Source organism: Gossypium hirsutum, chromosome D12, assembly GCF_007990345.1.
Source record: "Gossypium hirsutum isolate 1008001.06 chromosome D12, Gossypium_hirsutum_v2.1, whole genome shotgun sequence".
NCBI classification, from domain to species: Eukaryota; Viridiplantae; Streptophyta; class Magnoliopsida; order Malvales; family Malvaceae; genus Gossypium; species Gossypium hirsutum.
The window spans coordinates 13437940-13451022 of NC_053448.1; the positions used below are offsets into that span (position 1 = coordinate 13437940).

A 13083-nucleotide genomic window follows, 5' to 3' on the forward strand; every position below is an offset into this window, starting at 1 on the left:
AATCTTGTCGCCCTAAAAAAACCCTTGCTGGTTGGCATATCTAAATCAGGGTTACAAATGCCCTTTAAATAGGTTAAGATTAGAAGTCTAATCATACTAAAATAACCTTCAAGTAATTAGAGTCCAAATAGGAGAAGAAGTCCTACTAAGAGTCTAAAACGCAACTACATTAGGTGAGATATTGTCGCAACTCTTCTCGTTGTGACGTCTCCCCTGCTCCTACCTTAAGAGATCGTCGCCCCGTCCTGACATCGTGATGTCACAATGTCACATATTTCCTCGTCGTGACAGCATGCATCTATCTCCGATAAGTGCCTACAAAACATCCGATAAATGTGATACACACTCCACAAATCTCTACATTGACTTGTATTTATCACGCCTCCTTTTCTATACCTTGTCATGAGCCTAACTTGAATTTTACGAAATGTTAACCAAGTCCAAATTGTGCTCGAACTTGAAAACTAAAAGACTTCTTGTCTTCGAATCAAAGTTGTATAATGCAACAAGGGCAAGTGATACCCGAATAGGAGAGAAAACATAAACTATCTCCACCTGACTGTAACCCTCTACGACTAACCTTATCTCAAACATTTTGCGAACCATTCGAGTCCTAAAGATCAAAAGGGGATGAGATTCTTTTCTAAATCAAGCGCATGTCTGATATCTGACACGACTCCACCTTCAATTGGATTATATGTAGAGATTATTGAATTATCTTCAATTGGATTATATGTAGAGATTAATGAATCATCACCCTTGTGCTCGGCTATATCAACTACCCCTATAATTATCTGAAATTACCAGAACAGAAATTTGTGATCCCATCGAACTTCTTGATATCAAAATTTCATCGTTGAGTCACCGAACAAGTCGATCTGCAGAAGTTGAACTAGGTTTTGCTATCAATTTGTTGAGGATCGACCTTTATAAACAACGAACAATAAAATAGAGAAAGTCGAAAACAAATATTTTACGTGGAAAACTCCTCCAAAGAGGATAAAACCACAGGCAAAGGGCTTCGACTTTTCACTAAATGAGTAAACAAACAAGAGTACAATATAGAGAAAATAAAATTAAAATTACTAAACGTAAATACCAAACCCTGAAAATAAAACCTTAAATCAGTAATAAAATTTTCTTCATAGTTACCACGAAACTCTCACCAAAACTCATATGTGATAACATCTTGTTGCCTTTAAGAAGAGTCCTTGCTGATTGGCATCTCTAAATCAGGGTTACAAATGCCCTTTAAATAGGTTCAATACTAAGGGCTAAAACGATTAAAATAACCCTGAAGTAATCAGAGTCCAACTGAGAGAAGAAGTCCTGTTGAGTTATACAAAACGTGGCTGCATAACATCAGGAATCGTCGTGACATCATGACGTGTTGACTCTTCTCGTCACGACGTCGTCGCCATGTCCTTTGCCAAAAATCTTCACATCGTCCCTACGTTGGGCTTGTTTTGGCCCTTTTTTAGTTTGATAAATGCATGCCACACCCCACAAATCTCCACCTTGACTCGTATTTATTATGCCTCATTTTTCATACCTCGTCACGAGCCTAAATCGAATTTTACAAAATGTTAACCAAGTATAAACTGTGCTCAGACTTGGAAACTAAAAGACTCCTAATCTTCAACTCAAAGTTGTAAATACAACAAGGGCTAGTAATACCTGAACAAGAGAGAAAGCACCAACTCTCTCCACCTGGCTGTAACCTTCTGTGACCAACCTTGCCTCAAACACTCTGCGAACTATTTGAGTCCTAAAGACCAAAAAGGGGATGAGATTCTTCTTTAAATCAGACACATGTTTGATATCTGACACGTCACCACCTTTAATCGGATTATATGTGGAGAACAATGAATTATCACCCTCGTTCCCGACCATATAAACTACCTCCGTAATTATTCGAAACTGCCAGAAACTGGAAATTTGTAATCCTATTGAACTTCTTAATATCCAAATTTATTATTATGTCACCGAATAAGTCGATCTTTTGAAGCTAAACCAGGCTCTACTATCAATTTACTAGGAATCAAACCATATAAACAACGAAATAAGAATGAAAAAAGAAAAAAATTTGGGCACAAAAATAATTTACGTGGAAAACTCCTCCGAAGAGGATAAAAACCATGGGCAAAGGAGGTTTCGAATTTTCACTAAATGAGTAAACAAACGAAAGTACAATATGGAAAAAAATAAACCTAAATGTACTAAACGTACAAACCCAAACCTCGAAAACGAAGTCCTAACTCGAGAACAAAATTCTCTCCATAGTTATCACGAAACTTGTAACACTCCTATACCTGACCTAGTCGCCAGGTCAAGATATCAGAATGCTACATTTGTTGTCGTAGCAACGACAGTCAAATTCGTTTCATTTTGAATACTTGTATAATCACCTTAATCAATTTAAGATTTTGATATGCCTTAGCATTTTCGAGTCTTATTCGAGTTTATTGCAGCCTTTAAAATAGTCTAAAGAGAAACAAGGACTAGAGTAAAAGGCTTTCAAAATTTAGGGGCAACATTGTGACGTTGGGGGTTCCTCGTTAAGACTTCACAAATTGACTTATGTCATCGCGATGTGGTTCCTTTGTCATCGTGTCAAGAATTCTAATTCTCATGTTTTACCATATTTTAAGTTTTTAACATCCAAGTCCCTTTTCAAAGCTCAAAATTCAATTAACTCGACTCATTTCACATAGTAATTCATTCAGATTTAAGTATTTATAGTTTCAAATCCACATAATATAACATGATATTCAATCAGAAATAACAAGACTTATAAAATTGACATAATTATCAAAGTTTTACAAATAAGTCCATTAGAGGATTCACACTTACAAATACAATATATTTTTTTCTACATACGATTACTGATGTCAATATATATATATACCTATTATTTTATTAATTAGGACTTCATCAAATCATTTTATGAAAATCACTTACTTAGTCCTCAACAAAGCATTTGAATTTATTTTATGTATTTTCAAGTCTATTATTTGCAAAATTCCTTAGTATTATTACTCTTCTATTATTTTGCGTCCTCCTCCTCTCCATTTCATATCCTTAATATATTTTTTTATATACATAAATCTTTTCCTCTTAACATATCATGCATATGTGTGACATTAATTAAGGTTTTTTTTTTCTAATTGCACAGTACTCTTATCAAGGCTGTCCATTTAAGTGTTAGTCACTAAATTATTTATATCTAGGCCTACAGGATTCGAAATTAGGATCTACTTTTTATTCTTGAAACTAGACTTGATGAAATTTTTAACATAAAATTTCATAAATTTTACTTATTTCAATTAATACAGTAAATTCTGTAAGTTTTTCTATATTCTGCTGCTAGACAACTCTGACCCTTCTTCATTAAAAATTAAATTTCTTCTAGTACAAATTTCATATTATGTTACAGTTTATTTTCCTTGAAAATAGAATCATTTAGATTTTGTTCACGTAAACTTCATAACCTAAATAGTTTTTTGAAATTTATAATTATTTTTCAAAGTCAGAACAAGGGAACCTAAAATCAATCTGACCTTATCTCACAAAAAATCATATATTTCATAATATGAAATTCTTTTGCTTGCACCGTTTATTATATGTAAAACTAGACTCATTAGGTTTTAATTTAATACTTTAATTAACCTCTAATTCAATTTATACAATTTTGGGTGAATTTTCAAAGTCAGACTACTGTTGCTGCCCAAAACTATTTTAGTGCAAAATGTTGATAACCAAGTTTATAACACTCTCCTTTCTTTTCTCTACTAAATTTCCCATCACTTCCTATTATTTCCCTTCACTAGTATATTAAGAACATAAAACCTTATATAAGAAAACTCTACTTTAACATTTTTTTCATGCTTTTTCAATAATATCAAACTTAAAAATATATTGAAATCTTGATGTTACCTTGTCCTATTGATTTCAAACTTTAACTTGATTTTGTCTCTCCTCCAACTTCCATTTTCTTGAATCCAATGTGATTTTCTTGTTCTTCGTAGTCTCCTTATCACTTTTCTCTCTTGGTGGTTATGAAAATTCCTTAAAATTCTAAGTGAAAATGGTGGATTTTTTGTGGAAGGTCCAAATTGTAAAGAAAGCAAAGTTTTCTTCTTCTCTCCCCCTCACCCACGTTGGAAAGATGGAGAGGATCCTCCTTTTTTTCTTCATCTTTCTCTCCTTTTATACTAGCTATTTATAATAAAATGTTAGTAAAATATCTCATTAAAATATTAATAAAGTAATATTTATCTAATTAAATAATTATAAAATATCATCAAAATATCTCCAACATCATCATTTCCTTCTAGAGTTTTCTTTTTCTAATTGACCATTTTGCCCTTTATGATCTTTTAAAATTTCATCCTTGAATCATCACTTTAATTTGGTAAAATTGTAATTTAGTCCCTTATACTTTTCCTTTTATTCAATTTGGTCCTTATTCATCCATTTTCCTTAATTTCTAGATCCTTCTACCTTTAAGATATTTGCACTATTGGCTTTTCACTTCAACTTTTCCATATTTATACTTATGCCACAAAACTTTTCGCATATTTACAATTTAGTCCATTCCTTAATTTAATACATTATGTCTTGCTTCTAGATTTAAATTTCTTTTGATATCTTGCAACTTTCGTTTTCTTTGATATTATACATTTTTCGCTAAGATTTTATCTCATATTATTTACTACAAAGGGGGTTTTGAGGATGTTACAAAACTCTCACCAAAACTCATATGCGAATAAATCTTGTCGCCCTCAAGAAAAATCCTTAATGATTGGCATATCTAAATTAGGGTTACAGAGACCCTTTAAATAAGCTAAGATTAGATGTCTAATCATACTAAAATAACCCTAAAGTAATCAAAGTCCAACTGCGAGAAAAAGTCTTGCTTGGAGTCTAAAACGTGGCTATATTAAGTGAGATATTGTCTCTCTTACTCCTACCTCAAGAGATCGTCACCTCGTCCCGATGTCTCGGCAACCCTCGTCGTAACGTCGTCCCTTCCTCGTCGCGTTGTCGCAATGTTACATATTTCCTCGTTGCGCATCTATCTTTGGTAAGTGCCTGCAAAACATCCAATAAATGTGAGGCACACCCCATAGAACCTCAATTTTTTGCATCCAACTGCAACACATCCCACTCCTATATTCGTAATTGACTTACACCTTGCAAGCCACAGCTTTTCCAAGTTCTTAGCTTGGGCAATGACTTCTATAACCAACTCTTTCAATCCCGTGGCGTAGGAAAAATCAATCTCAACCAAGTTCTTACAATACAAAGCCAAACCCAACAACTTAGAAATCGAAAAAAGATGAGTTATGGATAAATCAATGGAGCAAAGTGTGGAGGTGCATGCATAGGAGACAATGGAGAAAGAGGTATCGAAGACACGTGAACAATGGGTGAGATCCAGATGGGTGATGTTGGTGTAGCGGCAAAGGAATGCAAGGAAGCATTCCTAGTGGAGGGGCTTGAGGAAGGTTCGATACTTGGATTTAGCAGCGTAAAAGGACTTGCAAGCTAAAGAGAGAGACCTTATGTAGAGAGGACTGGGGTTAAGGAAGTCGAGGATGGTGAAGATGATCTCTTGGGGTAGCAAATTAAAAGGGTTCAAGCCTTTAAGGTTGTCTGGTTTTTGTTTCTTTAAAGTTGAGAGCTTGGGAGTTGAGGTGATAACATCAAAATAGTGATGATGAAGAAGAAGAAGAAGAAGAAGAAGAAGAAGAAGAAGAAAGAGTCGAAAGTTTGATTCACCAATTCTTAACAGAAAACCGAAAAACAACAAAAGAGTTAAGAATGAGAAAGAGGAAGAGGAGAAAAAGAAGAAGAAGAAGGGAAAATAGGTGAAAAAATTTGCTTACGTAGCATGCAGAGTCAAGTTTTTGTTATTGCGATAACGATTGGGTGATTATTTTAAATAATTTTTTTAATTACACTGATTAAATTAATAAAAAATTTAAAGTGATTAAAATAGAAAGACATTATTTTACAGTGATTAACAATATAGTTTACTTAATAATAAATATGACTTAATTTACTTAAAATTTGTAAAAATATTTTATACTAAATACTATTTAATTTTGTTATATGTTTAGTAAGTCAAAATGTATGATAAATTATCTCTCATTAATAAATTTTTAGATTATTTAAACTAGATTAATAAATAACATATAATCATTTCCAACAAAAAATATAACATATAATTATATTTAAAAATTAAAATAGGTCTAAAAATTAAAATATTATTATTGGATAAAAATAATTTCTTAAACTTAAACCATAATGGGCATTTTTGAAAAGTCATAAGATAATTAAATTTGGGTGTAATTACTCTAATTTTCATCCTCCCCTAAAAATTGAAAAGTGCAATTGGGGTACTTTACTTACTCTCAAATAAGCGGAGCCCATTAATTACAATGATTAATCAAACATGCCACATGTGTAATGATAAACAATTACACATAAATCTAATTATTAGGTGGGTTTTCAAATACATTCTTAGCAATGAAATATTTTAAGCCCACGAGCGGGGTTAATGGAATTGAAATAGGGTAATTATTTAATATACCACCTAGGGAGTTTTTTAGACTCCATAAGTGGGTTGAGGGTGTAACAAGTGTCACACTTATTTATATATTTAATTTTTTATTACACCTTATAAGACACTTATCACATTCTAAACCTATTTATAGAGTCTAAAAACCTCCACAAGCATGTATAAGATAAATTTCCATTAAAATGATCGGTTAGTATTCTGTTCACTGCCAATGGAGTTTTTTTAACTCCATATACAGGATTTAGTACATAACATGTGTCTGTTTTAAAATTTTTTTTAATATTCTCTTCAGCATTTCACCACAACTTGTGAATTTTTTAAACTCAACTAGCAATGGACCAAATAATTTCCTTAAAATAATATCGAATTTTTTTTAAAATATAAATTTTTTATTACAACTTAAGGGATATCCAAGACAGTTCATCAATAGACTCAAATTCATCTCTGGTTAGACAGATTCAACAGATTTTACAACATAAAAATCGTTCTCTTTTAAGGCATGTTTCTAGAGAAAAAAATCAAGTTGCTACTACATAGTAAAAATGTCTTTGACAAAAAAGAAAATCTGCAGATGTTAGATAATCCACCTAGAGAGATAATAGAAATCTTAAATTTTGATAGATTAGAAGGCAATTGTGGTCAAGTTAATTTAGTTTAATTCTTTATGTTTGCCTTCATAAAAAAGAAAAGAAAAAAGCTATGTCGAGATGAAGACATTAGTTCAACATTTTAGCCTTTTCATTGTTAATATTTCATTTTGGTGTATCAAATAAACTGAAGTAGGGTAAAAGGCGCAACGGTCTGAATTTTAATTCTAATTCTAACTAGAATTAAAAACCCTGTGCAAGATATTTACGTGCAGTGAAACTCATATATTAGAAGCAATCAAATTTTGTTTTACCGAAAATATTTTATTTTATTTTTTTTGTTAATTTTTGAAAAATAACTTTACAATGTAAAATATTATACTTAAAATTATCGTATTTCTTAATAAAGGGTAAAACATTTTACAAAACCCTTTCGCCCGGGTTTTTTAGACAAAACAAAGAAACAAATTTGTTTTTCTCAAAGTCTTCTCCCTGCTTCATGTCACTAAGCAAATAAGGTAACTTTTTTTTTTCATTTTTCCCATGCCAATTTCTTTTTTCATGTGTACCTCCTATGTTTCACCAAGAAGCCAAATTCTTTTTCCCCTTTTGGTTAAAAGAAATAGAAGTAAACTTCTAATTACTCCATTGACAGACTACCCTTATTCTGTTGAATATCATTCTCGAATACACTTAAGTGGTTCACCAAAGTAATATTTCACATTTAAATCTCTATATTTTTTCATGTTATTTTTTTTAATATTAATTTCATTATAGGTTCAACAATGTCGATGTTAATCAAGTTAAAACTCAATTGACTTTCATGTTGTTTATTAATTTACTTAACTACTAATCAATTTCATTCTCTACATCAATTATGAAAAAAATTATTAATATTGTATTTGTTTTATTGAAAACAACTTCTTAAAATCATATTCCTTAAAAATTTTTAGACCAGACCCCTAAACAAAACCAGCTATCACCACCTATTTCTTAGGGGCAATCCGTTAAGCTATCAAACATTCTATGCTTTAGTTTCTCGGTCGCTCATAGTTGATCCACCCCTTGTAAACACCATCATCGTCTTCACCCCTAAGAAACACAAATCCTCTTCGTGGCTTTCTTAGGGGCAACCCGTTAAGCTATATTATCACACATTTGAGGGGACAATCCATTGATTCTTACCCCCGCCCAAAAAAACCTGGTCTTATTGAAATTGCAATTGGATGGTCTCAGATCTCCGTTATAGTCTAACAAGATCAATTTCTAAGCGAAAGACCAATTAGTCTTATTGAAATTGCAATTGGATGGACTCAGATCTCCGTTATGGCCTTTTTTTTATCGACCCATTACTGTTCTAACAAGATCAATTTCTAAGCGAAAGACCACGGGAGCTCCGTCTGCAACTTTGATGAGAATCGTATCATTGTCGGTGGAAGCAGATGATCCCATTGTAAATCTGTCTTTTAATAGATCTAAAATAGTGCTAAATCCGTGTAAAAACTTGAGAAGTTAACATATAATAGAAAGTAGCCATATATTATATATATTCAACTGCATAAAACAGAACCAAGCAAAAAGTACACGAGCAATGCCAAAATACAAATGAACCGGGTTCGGTGATGGTTACCGGGATGTTGAAGTTTGGGAGATGATCATCCGACATTGAACCTTTTATCCCTGTGGATCATCCCTTGTAAAGTAGTATTAAATATCAATTTCTTCCACAGATTTGTATAAAAGCTTCATGCTATGAACATAATGGACTCAATGGACCATGACAATTTCAGACCAGAATTGCGCAACTCTACCATAAATTCTTTGCAGCTATATGTCTTCACACTTTTGATTGCCTGGAACAACTGCACCATTGCAGAGAAGCTCTCTTCCTTCATATCACATTGCATAGACTATCTCCCCACTACTATCAACATCAAGCTCCGATTCAGAATCAAGGTCATCCATGTCTTCATCATCAAGGTTGTCGACTATGTAATGGTTTAAGCCAGGGGCTCCAGCAGCTGGAATGGTGGCCTCAGCTATTATCTGCATGATTGTATCTGTGCTCTGCATAGGTTGATCGGGCTCCTCGAAGTGGCTACCCATTGTGTTTTCGTCCATCAGGTCAGCAGGGAGATTCTTCAAGAACCACTCGTGGTTTCTAATTTCAGGAATTGTAATTCTCTGTTACATAAAATAATCCATCATCAGAATGGCTTAATCACTTCAGAATCATGTTAGTTTTCAAAAGTCACCACAAAATGCAAAAAAAAAAGGCCACTCCTCCTTCCCTTTCCTGGACGTTCGTGTACCAAAATCAGAAGTTAGCTTTCAAAAATCAAGGAACAAAATTTCAAAGTTGAAGCAAGCAGAAATTACTCACAGCTGAAGGATCAGCAACAAATATCCTTGAAATCAGATGTTGACACTCAGGTGATATTTGGACGACATCAGGAATGGCATACTGGACACTAAGAATTCTCTGCATGAACCAATAAAATACATCAGCCAACACATTTATTTGGGGAAAAAATAAGACTAATGAAATAACAAGATCCAATGATGTACTTGTATTGTTTTCCGAAAGTCTCTTGGCTCATCTGGATCCTCAAAAGGGTATGCTCCAACCAGCATGACATACAAGGTAACCCCGCATGACCAAACATCTGCAATCTGATGTCACACAACAAAGTCATCAACTCAATTTTACAAAGCTCATTTCCTAACATCAACGTGCAGAAAAGTACAATTCACTTGGCAAAAAGACTAATAACAGAGAGTTGGGTATCTCTGGTGATTTTTATGCATCCTCAAGTACCAGTAATTTATCTATTCTTCAAGATCTTGTGTCAAAAGTTGCAAATATCTGCCTTGTATTAAGATGTCCGATAAGACATATGAATAATTAAGGCATTTATAAAGAAAAGCGCATCCGAAATGCCTGTTCCTATTCATCAAGATATAAACTCATACACAGGCTTAACTCTCCAGTCACAGCTGGCCATATTATATTCACATGCTCGTGCCATCCCTAACTAGTCAAAAAGGTTCAAGTAACCCACGCCTAACCATCAGCACTTAACCAATAAGGCTTAAAACCATTCATTCGACAAGACTCAACCAGTTCTAGCAACAAATCCCCATATTATGCATAAGCTGATCAATGATTTAGCATTTCAAGCATCTTAGTTAAGGACTGCCTTGGCAGGAGGGGATCATTCATAGGCAGCATCTCTAAAAACTACCATCTCACACATGCTATTAAACTAAAGTGTAGATCAACTAACAGGTGAAAAACCATCAATTTGATGCCATTTTCACCCAAACACACAACTAGAACGCTATGACCAGCCCATTGAAAATCTACTACTTAAGTCTTAACTAGGAATTGCAAGTGAATAGTAAACTGACATTCTAAGCCAATCTGAACATCTCATAAATATACCTTGCCATCATATTCTTTCCTTAGGAGTACTTCAGGAGCAATGTATGCAGGAGTTCCAACTGTGGATTTTGGTTGCGAATGAAGAACTGAAGACTGAGAAGAAGAACAAAAATCAAACACATAAACATGAAAATGATCTTCAATAACCATAAAGATAATCAGAAAAAAAAAATCTATTCCATCAAATATAATAAGTGGTACTATTTCCAGGACAGAATCAAATGTGCTCAAGATTTTTTTTAAAACAATGAATCCATGAAACAATATAGAATAAATACCAAATCACCAAAGATAGTTCATAAAGTTCCATATTATACAAAGTATAAGTGTAACCTCATCGAATGATAAGATAAGAACAAAGGACTATACCTTCGAGTACCCAAAATCACATATCTTAAGCCGAGGAGCTGGACTTCCATCTAGCAAAGTGTTTTCCAACTTTAAATCACGATGGCATACTTGCTTCACCAAGTAAAACAAACCAAAAACAAAATAACCTATCAGGTTACACATAATACAATTCAAGGCATAGACAAATGGATAAATTGTAACTACCATCGCATGGCAATAACTAACGCCGGATATAAGCTGTTGGAAGAAGAACCGAGCCTGCACCAAAATAACGGATATATACAAGTTAAAGACAAAACAAAAGGGGGACATAAAATTGAATGCTAAATATAAGAAAATAAACCTCGTCCTCATTGAACCGACCCGCAGCACAAATCCGCTCGAAAAGCTCACCTCCGGAGGCATACTCCATTGCAATGGCAAGATGAGTAGGTGTTAAAATAACCTAAAGTATCAATGTCTATAGTTAGTTCATCAAACACTACCTTAATTTTTACAAAAAAATATTATAAATAACAGTAAACTGAGTCAAGAACTAACGTTACCTCTTTAAATCTAACAATATTCGGATGCCTCAATGATCTATGATTAATAATTTCTCTTTGAACATTTTCATCTATCTGTAAAACGACAAGGTAGCACAAATTTAATGCCAAAATTACAAATTAAAAGGAAAAAAAGAAGAAGAAGTTAGTGAAGTAATTGAGCTTTGGGAAAACAGAAAAGTCGGTATCTTCTTTTATTTTTTGGATTGATAATTAATTATTATACTACCAAATAAAACATTTCCGAAATTAGCAAAATTAATATAACTCCCGACAATAAATTGCAACAAGTTAGGAACAAAAAAGAAGAGAGAAAACATTATCTTCAATAAATATCGTAATAATCGAAATGAGTATATTTCCATAAATAGACCAAAAGCACAGAAAGGAAAGAGATCGTTGTTTTTGAAATAAGAAGCTAAACCTTACGGCCTCTTTCGATGTACTTGACAGCGACGAGCTCCTTGGTAACCTTATCTCTCATAAGTCGAGCAACTCCGAAATTACCAGATCCGATATCTCTAACGAAATCGTAACGGTCACTGTCGTGCATAATCGGCATATCCATAGCCGGTCCGACCGTCAAGTCTGCTCGATCCATTTTTGTCTCTCTTTTTTTCAGTTTCTGATTCTACCCCCTTCAAAGAAAGAACTCAGGACCACATCACCGGACTCAGTGGCTTCTTGGACGAATCACTGAGTTAAACGAGTCGGTTAATAATAACAACAAGAAGAAGAAGAAGGGAAGGAAAGGTTATTAGTTGATCGGCGATTGATAAGAGTGGTTCAGGGAGGAGCGGAGCTTTTGGGGAAGAGGAAGGGGGGGATAATGCCAAGGAAATATCTGGTAGAGGCAGAGGAGGATAAGAGGAGTACGGCGTCGTTTCGAGGTTGTTGCGTAGTGGGTAACCAATAGGATTGGCTTCTTTTTATGGTTGTCTTATTATTTGTTGATTAGTTTTTATTATTGGATAAGAAAATAGAATGACTTAAATGTCCTTTATTTGGATAATATTTTAAAGCAGAGTGAGTCACGTGATTTTGCAAAATGCTAAGACAATTTTTATTCGGTATTTATGCCGTCTTTTATCTGTAAAAACTGATCGGACGGTTTTGGCTTTATCATTGTCCAAATTAACACGCAACCATCTCATTTTTTATGATTATCTTTTTGCCTTTTGTTTTTCTAGAAACTGCTCTCTCTTCTTCTTCTTTTTTTTTGTTAAAAATAGATTTTAATTTTTTTAAAAATATCATCTATAATAATATTGAAATTAGATTGCGTTTTTAATTGATGAAATTGAAAAGCATGTGAGAGCATGAGAGTTAGCGTGTAGAACACGCATAGGATAATTCCCTGAAAAGGATGTTTTGGTAAAATCGGGTGGAATAGATTGTCCCCATTCGTGGGCAAAACGGCCTTGGGAACAAAGGAAAGTTTCTGACTTCCAAGCAGTATTTTTCCAAGTAAAGAAAACTGGCATATGATAAGGATAGATTCCATGCGCACAATGAATAACTATGTCAAACTCATTTATAATCTATAATTTACCAAACTCTCCATTATAT

At 33.5% G+C, this 13083-nt stretch overlaps 1 protein-coding gene across 1 annotated transcript; it reads right to left on the reverse strand.

The window, feature by feature from the left end:
- Positions 1-8693: 8693 nt before the first annotated feature.
- LOC107945305 (serine/threonine-protein kinase SRK2I) lies at positions 8694-12500 on the reverse strand. Its single transcript, XM_016879263.2, has 9 exons — positions 11939-12500; positions 11515-11589; positions 11313-11414; positions 11174-11227; positions 10988-11080; positions 10619-10711; positions 9742-9846; positions 9557-9655; positions 8694-9357 (listed from the first exon to the last, which is right to left on the reverse strand). Exons 1-9 carry the CDS (start codon positions 12113-12115, stop codon positions 9070-9072), a joined length of 1086 nt encoding a protein of 361 aa, XP_016734752.2. The 5' UTR covers positions 12116-12500; the 3' UTR covers positions 8694-9069.
- Between the last annotated feature and the right edge of the window lie 583 nt (positions 12501-13083).

Bases quoted from the DNA above. Each gene is read 5' to 3' on its own strand.
- LOC107945305 (XM_016879263.2), bottom strand. From the start codon at position 12,115: ATGGATCGAGCAGACTTGACGGTCGGACCGGCTATGGATATGCCGATT. The intron at 11,590-11,938 runs GTTTAGCTTCTT...GTCGTTTTACAG, and splicing joins ACATCGAAAGAGGCCGTAAG to ATAGATGAAAATGTTCAAAG. The intron at 11,228-11,312 runs GTTTATTTTCTT...ATTTTGGTGCAG, and splicing joins GTCGGTTCAATGAGGACGAG to GCTCGGTTCTTCTTCCAACA.